An 18,429-nucleotide genomic window follows, 5' to 3' on the forward strand; every position below is an offset into this window, starting at 1 on the left:
AAAAAAATCGGAATTGAGCATTAAGACCTTCAGTGTGAACGTAGCCTAATTTACCTACTTGTTATACATGTTGCTAACAAATTCCAGGTATTGCAATATTCCACACACAATTCTTTATTTTTAAAAAAAGAGCATTTCTGTGAAAAATACAGCTCAGTGACTTTTGGGTAATAACATACTCTTCTTGGTTATTGTTTGTGATTTGTTTGATGTAGTTATTGGACTGAAATGTACAACTGACAGCTGTCAACACTCTTCATAAGCCTACATTCATATGTATTAAAAGAATTGTTAATACTAAAGTCAAACTGAAGAAAAACTTATCAGCACTTGCAAGGGACTGTATGCTTATGCTTATGAATATTCTATTCACATATTGCAAATAATAAACAAAATGATTTTTAAAATGCAAATTAAAAGCAGAAAGCTTAAAAATTCTATATGTTGTGATTTATTCTTGAATTTAAACAGGTTTAGTTTTTTAAGCCAGTTAAGTGCTTTTAAACATATCTATTGAGTTAAGGTACATGAAAGTTATTTTACAATGTTTGCTGGAATTGAAACAAAGTTTCATTGCAGAGGAAGTGTAAGACAACTAATGAAATATAATATAACTTTGCAAAGACAAAGTCACCAATATTTTTGGAAGGTACAATGTGAAATCTACCTTGAGCGTAAAGGGAGAGTGATTTCAGATACCATTTGCTTAACCCTCTAATGCCAACCTGTCACTGGTGTCAGGCAGGTGTTTTGCAATGTTTTGTTCAACATCTGTAACTCCCATAACTCTTGAATAATTTGCTCAATTGAAAGAATTCTAACTCATCCTGAAAGCAGTGTTTTTCTGTGAGTTAGGGTCGTTACAGTATTCAAGGGGGTGGGCAACTCCAGGCCTCGAGGGTCGGTGTCCTGCAGGTTTTAGAAATCACCCTGGGTCAACACACCAGAATCACATGATTAGTTCATTACCAGGCCTCTGGAGAACTTCAGGACAGGTTGAGGAGGTCATTTAGCCATTTGAATCAGCTGTGTTGGATCGAGGACACATCTAAAACCTGGAGGACACCAGCCCTTGAGGCCTGGAGTTGGATGCTCCTGCAGTATTCGGTAAGTAAAGACAAAGGATGGTTGAGAGCAGAGAAAGTGAGTGAGTGTGATGGAGCTCTAGAGACATATAGACGTACAGAAAACAAACATTTTATTGGGTATTTGGGTTGTTGTCACTGTTTTGCTTTTTTTTTTTTTTTGCTTTTTTCTGTCTGTCTTTGCCAAGATTTGCATGTGGCATCTTGTCTGGGTTTACCGTAATGACGCTAATATTCCTGAAAAGCACAGGGTTGCTGCTTTCACAAACAGTTCCACAAACACAACTACAAATATGATCTTTATTATTCTGCTGGGGCTGCACTCGCATCAGTCCCTGGATCATCTTCTGGATTTTCAGTTATCATCTGTTTGTATTTACTCTTGAAAAACCCAGCCTAGGAGTGCAAAAAAAAAAAAAACATACAAAAATTTACCATTTGTTGCAACAAACATGACTGAAAATAAGTGACATGAGTGAATATAATGACTTTTAAACTATTTCTTCACTGGACATGTTCTATAAAAAAAAACTTTTAAAACTGTGGAATTCATTAAAAGGTTCACCTTATACAGGCCAGCAGTAAGTAAAGCGAGAAAAGCCAACCCTCCCAGGGATCCTCCAATGATTGCCTTTGTAGAATCTGTCTCAGGATACACTTCTACTTCTGCCTCAATCTGAAAGATGAGGAAGCAGAATGTGGATGACATTCAAGCTCTTTATGACTCAAACAAGAGAAAGTAATGTGTACTCACCTTGCGAACAGGAGGATTGTTTTTAGACCCTGTTGAAAGGTAGATGTACTGGTTTTTGTCATACTCCAGACTGACTGTACTGGTCAAGAGGAATTTGGCAGATTGAAGTCCAATCTAAGAAAAATGGGATGAGCTGAGCCTGACTCAGGTGTTGTTTGATTTAACAGGGAAATTATTTTATTTAAAGATTTATAACATTTCCTCAGGAACAGCTGGGAAAAACATTAATGAAACTTTTAGCATAGACTTCCCATCAATTACCTGCTCTATCCATCCTGAACTGAGGTTGGCAGAGATTTCATATGTCCTACTCTGCAGTCTTCCCATAAATGTGCTGCACTTGAACACCCTGCACATGGCTACAGAGCAGTCCTGTGGGTGATTTAAAAACTGAATGAAACAAGTTTCTCATCCACTTTAATGTTACTTTAAGAATCTATAACATGGTTCAGTTTAAACAGGTAAGTAGCTAAAGTGCAGAAGCATACTTACCACCACTTTATCCTTTTGTATCTTTGGAACAAAATCGTTGACACTTGGTGCTTCATCATTTTCACTTTGACAGTCTGAAATCTGAAATACGTTTTATATACTGAAGTTTCATTGCTTCTAATTTAACACATGCATCCATCCTTAGCCATTTTTGGAGTAAATCTTCAGAAATGTATATTACCTGTAGGCTGCTCAAATCCACCCAAATATCTTTTTCACCAAGCTTCACTGGAACCCTAATCACCACACTAAAATGAAGTGCCCTGATATCATTTGTAACCTAAACGGATAAAGAAAAGGGCAACCAAGCATTACAGTTACGTCTAAATCACACAATGAACTTTTAAAGATACAGATGGAAGTTCAATTTTACCTTGATTGATTGTTGGACTGGTTTCTGCAAATTATTTGTTCCAAATGTGAAATTGTTGTAGCTGAGGGAGCTAATCAGACATATTTAAAACATTATATAAATATTATGCAGGGCAACGTTTGTTAATTTTTCAGTGATTTCTTTTATGTCAAATTAAAAAAGCATGCACCTTTCAAATGTCATAAAAATGCTGTATTTCACATCAATCCACTTCTTTATGTAGAGTTCACTTGTAGGGGCATGCTCCTGATTTCCACTGAAAGTTGAAATTAGTTTTATTGTTTATGTAGGGCTATGGCATAAATGAGCAATACCTGGACTAAAGGAAGAGTACCTGGTGGCATTTGCAGTGACAAAGATCTTCCTCTCAAGTTGATTGGTGGTGTCAATCCCATAGGAGACAATGAAGGAAGCCTTAATTGAGAGATATGATAATTAGTCCTCTTTGTGCTGTAAACTATAAAAAGATTATAGACCAAAAATGATAAAAGATGTTCTGTACCAATGTGATAAAGAAACAAACCTTAGTTTTGCTCTTGAAAATTGGCTTGTCAATAGTGCAGTCTGTCCTTCCTCGTGATAAACCATCTTCACTGTCCAAAGAGTTGCACTCAATTCTTCCCTTTATTATAAAATAAAATGACTGCTGGATGCACTGGGAGAGCAGCAAATCAGTGATGAACTGATACAGACTTGATCCTGCTCTCTTACCTGCTGAATGGTGAACTTCCTGTAGGAGAGTCCAGCTGGGTACGTGAGAATAACACGGCTGTTGTAGGAGTTTTCTCCTCTGTTCTCCACTGTGACTGTGACATCCAAAAGCTCATCAATGCCCACTTTAACCTCTGGGGATCTGTCAGCATATGAAGAAGGGCGAGAATAAAGTGTGTAAAAAAGCAAGACTAATACCATTTAACTTACTTCTAAGTAATCTCACAGTAATGTATAGCTTTGAGCTCATTGCTAGAATAGTAACAAAGGTTATGTTACGTGGGGTAGCATTTTTATTATAGGAATTTACTAAGTTAATATGCCAATTTGCTTATTAGCACAAAATCCAAAGAACAACTGAATGTTTCATCAGTTTTACTAATATTAGTGATGGTGTATTATTTAAATTTAAGTGAGAAGTAAATAAAACATGCCACTAACAACATGTTCTAAGAAAAGCTAATTTTTGTTTTTCTGTTCACGTCAAGGTTTATTTATCTTCAGGAACTGAAATTTGAAAGACAAGATAATATAGACTAATGAACTGTGCACACTGTAGTCAATTTTATTGTACTCTTTGACATAACAGCTCTAATTTTGTAACTGTGCCTCACCTGGTGAAGCCAAAATCTACTTTCAGCTTGTCAACACATTTGTTGTCAGTGCCACAGTTGATCTCAAACTCCAACTGTGAAAGAAAGCATGATGTAAACTTTTTATATTATTTTCAGACTAAATAGCACAATATAGGTGAAGCCACTGTCACTTTTTCTAACTATATTTTTTCTCTCCAAAAGCTATTGGTCAATCGCACAGTAGGAATATTAAAGTAAGTAAGATCAAACTAAAGCCATCTCTTTACTTCAGTTAATAAGGTGTCTATAAAGGTTACTTACAGGATAAATGGTTGTTGTTTGAGCCTGCGGGGCAAGACTTGGCCTAAGATTTGTGTTTGAGGGCAAACCATCAAGCATGAATTTAAGCTCATTGGACAGTGCATTGAGAGCATCTTCTGGACAGGTCTGCAAGAAGAAAGCAATGTTAGGTTTGTAGCAGGACTCTTAAAAACTAAATGGAAATTGAACTTTACTGGTTGTATTATTTTTTCTGTTGCTGTTATTGGGTTTTACCTCAATAAGGAATTTTACAGTTGAACACTTTTTCTTTGTTAAGTCAACAATGACTGATCCAGACTGTTCTTGTTATTTCCTGCTGACATAAGCTCGGTTGTTTGGAGGCTTGCGAGTGGTATCCACTGTTAAAGTATAATTAATCCTCGCTTCAGCTGGAATAGATCAGAGTTTGGTTTAAACTCTACAAATGTGCAAACACTAAAAATAAATGGGCAATGACTTTGTGTTACAGAAAAAGCTGATGAACCTGTGTTGACTGTAGACAGTCTGCTCAGGGTAAAGCAGACTGTAGCTGTGTTCTCCAATGGTTTTGAGCAGTTTACATAATGAGTAGGGATTTGGTTTGGGCTGAATGACACTTCCGGTTCAATCATCACTATGGGTCTTGATCTGGAAAGTAGGAAAACACGAGTGAACAAGATTTGGCTCTTTAAATAGTACCAAACTAAAAGCTGCCCTTAAATTGTATGTGCTGACCTGAATTAATAACAACACTTTCCTTTGTTCTACAAACATGTCACAGTTTACAAACCTCAAAAGCTTTGAGTTATATTTAAATATGCTTTTTGACTTGATCAGAAATGCTTTATGGAATCATTCCTCATAAATCACTTAATGAAATGTCTAGGTGTAGGTGTACAGATTTTGTGTACAACATTTTACAGATGTTGACTAAATCAGCAGCCCCTAACCTTTTTTGCACCACGGACCGGTTTACTGTCAGACAATATATTCATGGACTGGCTTTTAAGGTGTTGCGGATAAATACAACAAAATAAAATGAGATGACCAAGAAAAAAACTGTGGTATTTTGTAAATATAATAATAAACGCAAATTCACTGTGTAACTTTATTAGCAGCATCCTCCTGAAATGCGCCAACAACATTGAGAGTAACATCCTCTTTTCTCTGACCCTTAATCCTCCTTAGTCGCTATGGTAACGCATAAACATTTCTTTCAAAATAAGACACACAACTACAACATAGGAAAAGACCCAGAGAAACCGAGTTAACGATAAAAACCCTGAAAACCATAAATTTCACACCTGAGCCTCAACTCTCGGGGCCCGGTACCCAATGACTCACAAACCGGCTCGCAGGTTGGACTAAATGATAACTATTTCATCATGTTAGCAGTGTTGAATTACATAATGTTTTATGAAATCTTCAGCATTTTGGGTATTGCATGCATTTCACATTTCATTTTGAGATTTGAATCAAACTCACACAGGCTGTTATCCAAGGTGTTTAACCAACCACATTTATTGCTTCTCTAATCAGCAGGCAAGGCTCTAGAGTGCGACCAATTTGGTCGCAAATGCGAAATTGAACAGTTGGTGTGACCAACTGTTCGAGTAACAAAAAAAAAAGTCTCTGTGTGGTCAACAACAGACAAACATTATGCCCCTATCATGGTCTAAACCAATCAGAGATAGTCAGGGGTAGGACCTCTGATTAGGCGTGGTCCAGACATTCATGTAGTGCGTGTGTACGTTTGAAAGTGCAAGCGGATAGAGAGAGGTGAGTAGCTTGAATAAAGCATTTTCGATTCATTAAATCCTGAATCAACTTTTAAATATAAATGTATTTTGCCAGAATTGCCAGAATCTCAGGTTAAAGCTCACAAAACTATTTCAACAACCACCAAACACCAAACAGTAAATGGGAGAGGGTAAATGGATTCCACACAAAGACGTAAACACAGAGCGCGGACCCGACGCATCAGAATCAACTTTCTCTTTCTCGGCTTTCTTACCCGACGGCACGCAGACGAACACGCCATCGGTGAGCTGTCGGCTTTGCGTCGGGTCCGCGCTGTGTTTACGTCTTTTTTGCGCTAGATTCTGAGCTGCAGGTTTTGTCTCTCCCCAACCAAAATTCACTGAACCAGCAGCAAAAGAAGCAGCAAACTACGCTTCACATTTGATAAACATCGTCATGAACTCACTCTTACTTTTGCTGTTTTGCTTCCACCACGATAAAAATCACACTTCATGCACAGCTCTCTCTCTCTGTGTACTTCAAGAACAGTTTCCCATCTCAAATCTCTGTTTTCTGCATTATTCATCCGCTTATTACCCACCAGTCCACTGTTGTTTACAGCGCTAATATTTCTGACTGTCTGAGGCTAAATTGAATCGAATCAGGACCTTGTGAATTGGAATCAAATGGATCATAGAAATCAGTGATGATACCCAGCCCTAGTGAGTAGCCTAGGCCCAACAGAAGTGGATGTAGCTGTGGGTAATGAGAAAAGATGAAATGAACAATTGATAACTTTTTTGTTAAGTTAAGGCCTGATCCGTCTGAAATTCATAGCCAGTGCTCTGAAACGGAGCCATCAATATTTGAATGCTGAAAAAGCACAGTGTATCCAGAAAATATATTATATGTCGTAATAAATGCACTGCCCAAGTGTCTCCTCTCCCCACTGCCTTTCAGCGGCAGGCAGCAGCAAACAGGTCGTCAGAGGAGGCTGAGATGATGATTAAGTTTAACATTGTCTACAATATTGCCAAAATAGTGCCAAAGCACGAGATTGTTAGTTAATCATTTAAAATTATATATTGTCTGCATGGACAGCAATTTTCCCCCAAAAAAACTGCACATGTAAAACTGAGGTGTTAAGTAATGCGGTTGAAAAATTTGGGTGCGCCTAACTTTTGTGCTGGTGCGCCTAAGAAACAAATTTAGGCGCACCAGTGCAACCATGGCAAAAAGTTAGTCTAGAGCCCTGCCAGGGCATCTTAAATCAAGTCATAAGTAAACCGAAAAAAATATTCTTCTAATAATCAGCGAGGTTTTAACATAATTTCAAAAAATAATTTGATAAATACCTGTTTTACTCTGCATATGTTATCATTAAAAAAATCTTAAATCTCTTATCATGAATTATGACTCATTTATGATCAACTTGATATTATAATACATAAAAATATGCGTGCTGTTCTTATAATGATGACCAAAGCTTTCATTAAAGCTACACATTAACAAAAATGGTAGAATTGCCATAGACAGTAATAACAACACATTACTGGACAATCTTGGACTTACCTCAGTAAGACAACTTTACCCTTTGAACCCACTGCTAAGTCAGGAAGTCTATCACCACTATGATCAAAAGATGACTGACTGATTGATAAACCAAAGAACTTCAGTCCTGACTCGACCTCAGAGCCAGTAATTCTCTGTACATATGGAAATGTTTCCATTAATCAAGCTGCAGATTGTATAGTTACATGATAGATGAGTTTAGACATGTTGTGTACCTGTGAGTAAGTAGGGCTGATTCGTCCTCCTTCACTGTGGAATATGTAGATGCTGCCTTCACCATTATTCTCCAAAGGTGCTCCAACTGCCAAATCCCTGAATCCATCTGAGTTTAGATCAGGCAGTACAGCAAGAGAAGAGCCGAACCTTCCTTTGACAGCTGCACGTCCTCTTAGTACTAATGGATCATCAAAATTACACTCCACAAACTGAAAGGAGGAAACTGAGAGTGTTTTTATGGCCATTAAAAAGTCGACAAATAAACTGATTAATTCCGTGGCAGTACTTAAAATGCAATTTACCAAACCAGTTAATCTGCAAACATAAACTCTTCCCTCTCTATCAGGCTCCATGTACATTGGGGCTGATATGAAGATTAGATCACTGATGTCATCATTATTTATGTCCATGGTACACACCTCTGCCCCGAAATATTCACCAGTCTGATACTGTGTAAGGAACAAATTATTAATGAAAATAATTGCAAAAAGGAATATAATAAAAAAAAAAAATGTGATCAATTTTAAATCAATTATGAATAAATAGTTTACAATGTTCAGAGAATATTCTGATCTGCTTTGTTCTAAATACATACCTGTGATGAAAAGGGCTCAATCTTTTGGTTTTTAAAGGTTTGTCTATTAACAGCGACCACAACTCCTCTGTGTTTATATCTTGGAGCACCAACAATTGTCAGTGAACCACTTTGGGTTTTTGCAACTGCCATGGAATAACCTAGAATTTAGGTATTCAGAAGAGGAATATAAATTAAGACTCCTTATTCCTGCTTTTAAATTTTGTTCATTTTACCAAAATAAACAAAATTTAAAACTGTAATATTCTTACCAAGATAACTGTCAGGCTCCAAAGACACATCCTCATATGTTTTCACTTTCTGGCCCTCTGTTGTGTATTGCACGTAGCCTCCTTTCCACTGGTTTGCACCAACAATAGACATCTGAATTCCCTACAGTGCAGACAGAAAATCCATTTTATATACAATTTAGTCATAAAGCCATAAGACCTGCCACACAGGGACATGTGAATCTTTTTTTCTATGACTAGACTGTTTGTTGAATTTCAGGTAGTTTTAATTACCCCAGGCACATAAACTGCGCTGAATCCCTCTTGAGACATTTCCATTTTCAATGTGGCCCCACTGGTTTGAGATCCTGTAACATAAAAATAAATAAGAGTGTAAAAGACAGACAAAATAAAACAAATTCCACTTTGAAATTTCATCCTTTCATTATGTTTTAAGTAATTATTTTAAAAGATTTTTCGCCATTTATAATGAAACTACCTCTCAATTTATTCTTCATTTTACTAAGGTATAGTAAAGCAATGTTTAGCGTGAAGGAAAATGCAATAAGCAAGCATGACAAACAAAAAATGATAGGCATATTAAAGTAAATTAAAACAATAGAATCCACACATTAGAATAAATGAAAGCAGTAATATCACGGTCAAACTGTGTCAAAAGCCAAGGAATAAAAATGGGTTTTAAGACATGTTTTAAAAATGGAAAAAGGAAGTTTATTCCAGAGATTACAAGAAGCAATAGAGAAGGCCCTGTCCCCTCTGAGCTTCCTCTTGGACCTGGGTACCTCCAGGAGCAGCTTGTCAGCTGACCTGAGAAACCTGGGGGTTGAGTAAGGATGAAGAAGCTCAGATATGTAAAGTGGGGCAATTTAAGCGTTTAAAGACAAATATTAGAATTTTAAAATTAACTTCATGATATACAGGCAGCCAGTGGAGTGAAGCCGGGATGGGAGTTATGTGCTGTTGCGAGTTCTGGTTAAAAGTCATGCAGCGGCATTTTGAACCAGTTGCAGATGAGAGAGAAGACACTAACTCCAAAATACAGCGCATTACAGTAATCCAAACAAGATTAAATGAAAGCATGGACTACTGTTTCAGCCTGAATAAAATAGGTTTTACCTTTGCCAAGCACCTTAAATGACATGTTGAATGTGCCTTGAATGTCCAGTTTAAAATCACTGTCCATCTTAAAACCCACGTCAGTAATCACAAGTTTAAAATACTCTGCCAGGGTTCCCAAATCAATAGAGGAAGAATCACAAGGTCCACTAAGACCAAACCCAATCACCTCTGTTTGCCTTGCATTACATTTTAAAAAGTTTAGGGCCATCCAAGTTTCTATATCTTCTAGACATGCCAGAAGCAGTTCAATAGAGAAAGCATCTTTCTGCTTCAGAGGCAGATAAATCTAGCAGTTGTTAATAGTCTCATAGTTTCAGTGTCTCCATAGTGTATTGTTTTGCAAAGTTGCCTAACAAGATCATGACCTCCGTTATAGATGAAGAGAGATGACAATCTTTTCTTCTTTTGTTGTTGCATGGGAAATGGTGTCTGGTGTATAATAATCTTTTGAATAAGTGAGAAAGTAGTATTTAATACAATTTTTAATTCTTGAAAGATTTACAGGAATTTTAACAAAGTTGTAATAATAAATTTGTGTTTGTACCTTCAATGGAGAAAATTTTTTCCTGTAAAGTCTGTCTTATTATTTCAAGTGCGTTGAAATTCTCCACTTGAAACACGTGTTTGGAGGAGGGAGATGATGCAATGGTGTGCAGTTCTTTTTTTGCTTCAGATTTAGTAAATGCATTCCCCACCTACGATTGTTTAAAAAAAAATGTTTCAGTTTTCGTAGTGCAAAATTTGGTGACAGTCAATAAACTTTTTAAATCCCCATTTATACTAACATTCATACTAACACACTAACAGATGGTTATTTTACATTCTAACATTAATTATGCATACAAACTGAGCCCTGATGTGGGAGACCACAAAAAGTTACAGAGTAGGGTCACTGAGTGCTTAGCAGGTATGAGTTCACGGCATGGGTTTCCATGGATAAGCAGCTTCTGGATTACTTGTCTCGATATATCGTAGTATCATGTAACTGTAATATGGCAACTGATCAAAGCACATTATCAGTGTGAAATTCAACATTCTGCAAGTTTAAATGTTGGAAGTACTTACCCCAATAACAAATCGAACAATGTTTTTATTCTCTGCTAGCTGTGCTGTGTTTCCTAGATCATGCCGGTCATTAGATTCTCCATCAGTAATTACTATCAAGACCTTCTTTACATTTTGTCTTGACAGTCTTTGTGGTGTGAAAACAATGTTTCTGTCAATAACCAAAAAAGAAATGGAAAAATCTAATTTCAACAAACCATCATTCAACCATCAGTGCATCTTGTGGTAATAGGTGCATGTTTCATTAGTATTTAAGCATTCATATTTTGATTTATCTTTCAGAATTACAGAGATTTTTATACTTTATTTTGAATTTTATACTTAAATTCAGCTAATGCCAGTATGAATTTACCCTTCAAAACACAAGTTTGTATAGATTTCTCCTTTGAAATTCTCACACATTCTCACTATTGGTCAAAGTCTACGCAGCATTCAGTGTGACCCATTGCAAATAAAGAATTCATCATAACAGGTCAAGTGTTTCCAATGAAATAACCCTATTTATTTTTTCAGTAATATCATCACATTTCTTACACAACATGTCTGATGGCCTTAGCCGTGTAAGTATAACCTCCCAGCTGTCTGATTCCATCGATGTCAACCTTCACTGATCCGGATGAGAAAAATTCCTTAAAATAAAAATGAACCTGGGGTGATGTAGAGAACTGGGAAATAGAAAACTGCAAAAGAGAGAAAAATATTTAAAACACTGGCTTCATTAAGCTAAATTGAATTAAGAATAATTTATGTTTGTGTTATAATTTAACTGACAGAGGTAGTAGAGTGTCTCACCTGTGCTTCAACTGTAAAAAATGACTGGATTAGATTTTTCACAAACTTCTTCATTGTTTGAAAATCAAAAGTAGATACGCTGCCTGAACCATCCAACAGAAAGGCAATGTCTACTTGTGACGGACACTCTAGAAAGAGATTAATTTCAGACTGAAATTAATGTTAAAGGGTTAATTTTAACATTTTTCCTTGCACTCATTTGAGCTTTGGTAAATGGACTTTACAGTTTTTTCTGATTGCTTAAGCACATTTTTTGTAACTATTGGCTATTTTTGCAAAACTCTACACACAAATAAGAAAACCTGTCACCCAATTATCAAAACATTGTAGTTCTCTTGCAAAAGCGAACACAGCTAGATTAACTCTTCACACCTTCGTAAAAATGGTGTTTTCGTATCAAACAGTACACACAAGCCATCATCTACTAAGCACACAATGCGCTAACTGCACACTGATGGTATGAATAAAAAACACATCTGGCTTTTGCTTTCTCTGTGCACAAGGTAGGCTATGTCAGTTACAGTTTTTTCTGATTGCTTAAGCACATTTTTTGTAACTATTGGCTATTTTTGCAAAACTCTACACACAAATAAGAAAACCTGTCACCCAATTATCAAAACATTGTAGTTCTCTTGCAAAAGCGAACACAGCTAGATTAACTCTTCACACCTTCGTAAAAATGGTGTTTTCGTATCAAACAGTACACACAAGCCATCATCTACTAAGCACACAATGCGCTAACTGCACACTGATGGTATGAATAAAAAACACATCTGGCTTTTGCTTTCTCTGTGCACAAGGTAGGCTATGTCAGTTAACTTCAAGTACTATTATTCACACACATCAAAACAAACATAAGTGTTTATTTCCAAGTATAGGATTATTTGCAATCGCCATATTGACTATATGGGTTTCTTGTTCTGCAGTGAACATGCTTCCTCTGCCCCCAGCATCTGGTCGTCTAGCAATTCTGTAAAGTAACAATTTCAGTATTTTTACATCTATGGTATTGTTGTGCTACAAATCTTAGTGCAAAGTGACTGTACTAACTGATTCTCATTTCAAAATGTCCTTATGATGCTTGCTACAGAGTAGTGGCTCGAGTTAGGCTGAACCCGTCGGCCAGCTTCCCTCAGGGTCATTCCACGGTTGATTACATGGTCCACTATTGTAGCTCTGATGTCATCAGCAATTCTATTTCTTACTCTTCTTACCCTTCCTCTCCCCCCTCCTCGTCCTCCTCTCCCCCCTTCTCATCCTCCTCTTGCTCCTCCTTGTCCTTGTCGTCCTCTTCATCCTACTTCTTCACCTCCACGTCCTCTTCCTCGGCCTCCTCTACTTCTCACTCTTCCTGCTCCCTCCATTGTACTCCACACACAGAGCTTACCTGTATTATAGTGCTTAGGCTGATTGCAAAGTGAACTAATTATCTAAAAAAGTTTTCACAAGTGAAAGTGTGCCAGACAGTTGGCAAAATAGTGTTAATGATAGCCATACATGTGTATAATTTTGCTAGGAGTGTGTTGGAAATTTGGTAATTGAGTGTAAGCAGTGAGTTGTGCCTACAGTTTTGCAAAGTGTGTGTTACAAAATTGCAAACTGAGTGCAAAGCAGTGTTTGTGCTTTTAGATTTGCAAACTCAGTGAGTGGTTTTGCTATAAGTATTAATAGTTTTAGGAATTGTGCTATAAGAATCACAGTTAGGGTTTAAGCATTCAGAAAAAACTGTAACTTCAAGTACTATTATTCACACACATCAAAACAAACATAAGTGTTTATTTCCAAGTATAGGATTATTTGCAATCGCCATATTGACTATATGGGTTTCTTGTTCTGCAGTGAACATGCTTCCTCTGCCCCCAGCATCTGGTCGTCTAGCAATTCTGTAAAGTAACAATTTCAGTATTTTTACATCTATGGTATTGTTGTGCTACAAATCTTAGTGCAAAGTGACTGTACTAACTGATTCTCATTTCAAAATGTCCTTATGATGCTTGCTACAGAGTAGTGGCTCGAGTTAGGCTGAACCCGTTGGCCAGCTTCCCTCAGGGTCATTCCACGGTTGATTACATGGTCCACTATTGTAGCTCTGATGTCATCAGCAATTCTATTTCTTACTCTTCTTACCCTTCCTCTCCCCCCTCCTCGTCCTCCTCTCCCCCCTTCTCATCCTCCTCTTGCTCCTCCTTGTCCTTGTCGTCCTCTTCATCCTACTTCTTCACCTCCACGTCCTCTTCCTCGGCCTCCTCTACTTCTCACTCTTCCTGCTCCCTCCATTGTACTCCACACACAGAGCTTACCTGTATTATAGTGCTTAGGCTGATTGCAAAGTGAACTAATTATCTAAAAAAGTTTTCACAAGTGAAAGTGTGCCAGACAGTTGGCAAAATAGTGTTAATGATAGCCATACATGTGTATAATTTTGCTAGGAGTGTGTTGGAAATTTGGTAATTGAGTGTAAGCAGTGAGTTGTGCCTACAGTTTTGCAAAGTGTGTGTTACAAAATTGCAAACTGAGTGCAAAGCAGTGTTTGTGCTTTTAGATTTGCAAACTCAGTGAGTGGTTTTGCTATAAGTATTAATAGTTTTAGGAATTGTGCTATAAGAATCACAGTTAGGGTTTAAGCATTCAGAAAAAACTGTAAATACCTCATGTTTAGACCAACTTCACTTTTATGTCCTCTTGAAAGATTTCCAAGTGCATTTCATTAGTGAGTACTAAATGTAATCATAACTGAAGTTAAATAATAAGTCTCTTTTACTTCATCTTTTTGGCTTATATCTGCACACTTGTGCCCCAGTCACACAGTGATTTCAAACCCAGGATCTATTTGCTGTGAGGCAACAGTGCTAACCACCACACAAAACACCAAACTGAATTGAATTAAATTTAATTACATCCAAACTCTATTATGTGGAAGTTATTTCAATGCAATGTCCAGACTTGATGTAAGCAATCTGGTTATTTAGGGGTATTGCAGTTACTGTCATCAAATCATCCAAGTCATACATGTAGCCTGTTGTCAGACTGCTCTTCCTCATTTCTATTTACTCCATTTCTGTTTTTGACTAGCCCCTACAGTTCTTCTCAATTGCTTTGGGTTAATTCTCACAGCAGAAAGGTCTTTCTCACTACTCCTAATGCAATTTTGAAATCAGTTTTTCAATCTTCTGTTGTCCAATATGTTGAGCCCATGAAAAATGTAACCTCGGTTTCCTGTTCTTAGCTGACAGGTGTGGGTCCCAGTATGGCTTCAAGTTGAGGTGTTTTGTTTTCAGAGATGGTCTTCTGCGTTGTTAGTTTTTAATTACATGAAGTTTGTAATGACAGGCTATTTGAGTTAATGTTACCTTCCTATCAGCTGGAAGTAGTCTGGCCATTCTTCTCTGACATCAACATGGTAGTTTCACCAAGAAAAGTGCTTCTCACTAGATAGCAGGCCTAAATAGCATGCCTAAATGCTTTGAGTTGCTGCTGAAATTCAGTTTCTGATGGCACAAAGTTCTGCCCATAGAAAGGCTGGCTAGATAACTGGACTACTATAATGAGCAGTAGAACAAGTGTACCTAAGAAACTAGTTGCTGAGTATGTGTAGCATGACTTTGTTCTTTGTCTTTGCTTCGTTTCATTAATTGTAAAGTTAAAAAAAAAATTCTGTGTATTTATTTCATTCTTTCTGAAAATTCGTTACATAAGGTTTGCATTGTTGAGGAACTCTTTCCAAAGTCAGGTTTTGAAAACAAAACAAAACAAAACCCCAGTATTTTGACAACCCAGTCTTTAAAGGGTGGTAGAAGGTTTTTATCCTTTCATTGTAGAGTTGAAGGGATTGACTGACTATTCATGTTCTGAAAAATGTAAGAATAAGGTCTTGATTGTTTGAGCTGAGTCTGTCTTATGAAAACTGCCCTAACTTTTTTGATAACTGCATGAAGAGTGGCGAGAAATACTTTTCTTCTGTGAGAATTGTGCCATTTCGATTGAGACAAACTGTAAATTGTGCTGAAAATGTACCATTTCAATTGATTTGAGATTAAAAGATTGTATAAGAACAGAGGTAAAAGATTACAACACTATGTTCAAATGCAAGAACTTTCTTATTAATGTCGCACCATGACACGTTTTGTGTGTGTGTGTGTGTGTGTGTGTGTGTGTGTGTGTGTGTGTGTGTGTGTGTGTGTGTGTGCATGTGATGAATTTATCAAATTTTGCCATTATTTTGGTTTCACAAACTCCATTTACTAATACCTTGAAGAGAAGAAGGTATTGGTGATCCAAATCTATTAGAATGGTCCAACTGAAAGCACACACCATTGTACATGGTGATACTTCTGCAGTCCTTTGGAATGGATGGACCACATGCCTGAGAGGAGACAAACTCAAGCTGTCATTCATACATTATAATTATTTATATGTATTATTGTATTGCATTGTATTATTTATAAATAATGCTTAATTCCATACAAAGTCAAGCAAATCTTGTTTGTTTGGTTTTTACTTAGTCATTTTAAAGAAGCCATACAGATTTTAACCAAATTTGTATGAAGAAAGTTGGGATTAGGGGTTTTTCAAAATGTTTATTTTTAATTACTTAAAAAAAAAAAAAACATTTTTACGTACTAAATTGTTTTAATTGAAAAAAACTTAAAACTTAAAACATAAACATTACTTTATTAAATATGGTGAAGATATTGTACCTAAACTATTAGCTGATTCTGTAGGGGAAAGATGGAAGGCACACTAATTTTTCATGGAACGACCTTCATTCACTTCTAACTGTAAGAATATATTTGACACAAAGGGAGAGACAGCTTTGAGTCTACCAACTCACCACAGTCTTTTGTGCTGTGGGATCACTTTTCATTGTCAAACCAAGAGACATGTTGACTGCAGAGCCTGGCACTGGATTGAAAGCATTCAGCATTTGTTAAACATTTCTGAAAAACACTTTGTGAATGAAAGAAAAAAAGAGTGAAACTCACAACTGCAGAGCAACACATTAAAACAGGCAATTTTAACCTCATTTGTCCTTACTGTTGAACCTGTATGTTACTGGTTCAACAGTAAGGATTGTAAAACAGAATTTAATTTCACTCTTACATAATTTAAAATCTTTAAAAAGTTTGGAATATTTGAATAATTACAATGATGATTTTATATAGCCATGTCCCTGGTTATTGGACTCTTACTGTAAAGGTTTTAGGACATTGTGCCATTTTAAAATGGATGATTTCGTACCTTGAAGTTGGATATTTTGACAGTTTTGAGAAGTGGTAGTGCACCTATAAATTCTTCCTCTTCCATTTTGTGAATACTGTTCAAGTGGCGCACTGACAAGCAAACTAGGAAAATAAATCCAGACAATGATGTAAGTCTAGAGAGCAAACTGTAATGAAACGAAGTCCATTTCATTTCTGTTAAGAATTATGGTATACTTGTTAACTTACAGCTGTGGGGCATAACAGAGATAACAATGCATATTCTGACTTACTCTGATTGTCTTTGAACCACCTGGTAGCCAAAACCGGCAGCAGAGCTCCTCAGGGTCTTCCAAGCCACAGGATCAATATTGAAACAAAGGGCAACATTTAACACTGAGAATTACAGAAGAAAGAAAGAAAAACATCAGTATTGCCATTTAAATTACATCTAATTATATACATATAGAAAACTGCATAAAGTCTGAGTTACTTTCCTTCATTTTTATCATTTTACTTTACTACATTACCACTAGACAGCGCCAAAATCAGATATTTCAAAGTTTACTGAAACACTGTGGCTCAGAACAATTTCTCTCAAAATTCATAGTTTAGATTTCACTGTGAAAATTTAAATGTTTTCTCATATGAAAATGTCATTAATTAATAATGATGAATTAATGATGATCTGTACAGTGAAAATGTTATACCATTGCAACCATACATAGCAAAGTCTTTGTTCAATACAAGGCTGTACCTACTGTCCTATTATATTTTTATTTTTATTAAACGAAAGTCTTCTTTTTGGAGGAATACAGTTAATATGATCTCATAGTGTTGAGCTTGTTTATTGTATTTTTCTGCATTTTACAGTGTTCAACAATGTCATCTTAATGATCTACATTTATTTAGATTCATTTAGTTTTAGACTTAGTTTCTTCACAAATACATTGTTAACCATTAAAGAAATAAAGAAAATTTGTCATTACCTACAGCTTGATATTTATGTAGACTCTTTTGCTTAGTTTTAGCTTTCTGATTTAACTTCAATAATCACTTCGTCCAAAGCATCTACTTGTCTATTTTTTCTATATGATATGGTTTTGTATACTAATCTATAATCCCTGCTGGATATTAATAATACAAAGAAATATTTTTTGATTGAAAAATGTTGCTGTGCTGTGCATATTTACTAAAAACACAGCTTGAATTAACTGCTAGTCAAATATCCACTATTTCCACACAATGATAATACGAGAACAGAAGAAAAAATAAGAAGGCCCAACCTTGTCTTACCTGACAAGAATAGTGTAGCATTAATTGTCCAGTCCATTGTACTGCTCCCATAGAAAATAAATGACAGATGAGTGGGAAATTACTTCTGTTAATGTTCAGAGAAGGAATTGAAACAAAAAATGCAGAAAGTCATAAGGTGACTGGTAAGACAGTCATTCAGAGGAACTTGTAGGAGGAGTTATAACACTGGCACAACACTCGGTAGTATTGTTTAAATTTTGTCAATCAACCACATATTTTTTAACTGAACAGTAAAAAGACTAATGGTAAACAGAGATGATAGTTCATTCTGGGCAACAAGATCAAACCACTGTAA

At 36.3% G+C, this 18,429-nt stretch overlaps 1 protein-coding gene across 1 annotated transcript; it reads right to left on the minus strand.

Moving 5' to 3' along the window:
* Positions 1 to 521: 521 nt before the first annotated feature.
* Positions 522 to 18,199, minus strand: LOC102791566 (integrin alpha-M-like). Its single transcript, XM_087845453.1, is given in 30 exon segments — positions 522 to 1,481; positions 1,651 to 1,761; positions 1,840 to 1,953; positions 2,101 to 2,211; positions 2,332 to 2,412; positions 2,513 to 2,611; positions 2,705 to 2,774; positions 2,874 to 2,960; positions 3,039 to 3,118; positions 3,228 to 3,326; positions 3,416 to 3,557; positions 4,030 to 4,103; positions 4,312 to 4,437; positions 4,546 to 4,700; positions 4,796 to 4,938; positions 7,603 to 7,736; positions 7,818 to 8,027; positions 8,121 to 8,267; positions 8,414 to 8,553; positions 8,665 to 8,785; positions 8,917 to 8,990; positions 10,307 to 10,457; positions 10,828 to 10,978; positions 11,362 to 11,507; positions 11,620 to 11,747; positions 15,868 to 15,982; positions 16,451 to 16,521; positions 16,858 to 16,961; positions 17,111 to 17,213; positions 18,114 to 18,199. Coding segments are annotated over 30 exon segments (3,417 nt in total). The 5' UTR covers positions 18,151 to 18,199; the 3' UTR covers positions 522 to 1,388.
* Positions 18,200 to 18,429: the final 230 nt, after the last annotated feature.

This window comes from Neolamprologus brichardi, chromosome 8 (assembly GCF_056152115.1).
Source record: "Neolamprologus brichardi isolate AB-2024 chromosome 8, ASM5615211v1, whole genome shotgun sequence".
Classification (NCBI taxonomy): domain Eukaryota; kingdom Metazoa; phylum Chordata; class Actinopteri; order Cichliformes; family Cichlidae; genus Neolamprologus; species Neolamprologus brichardi.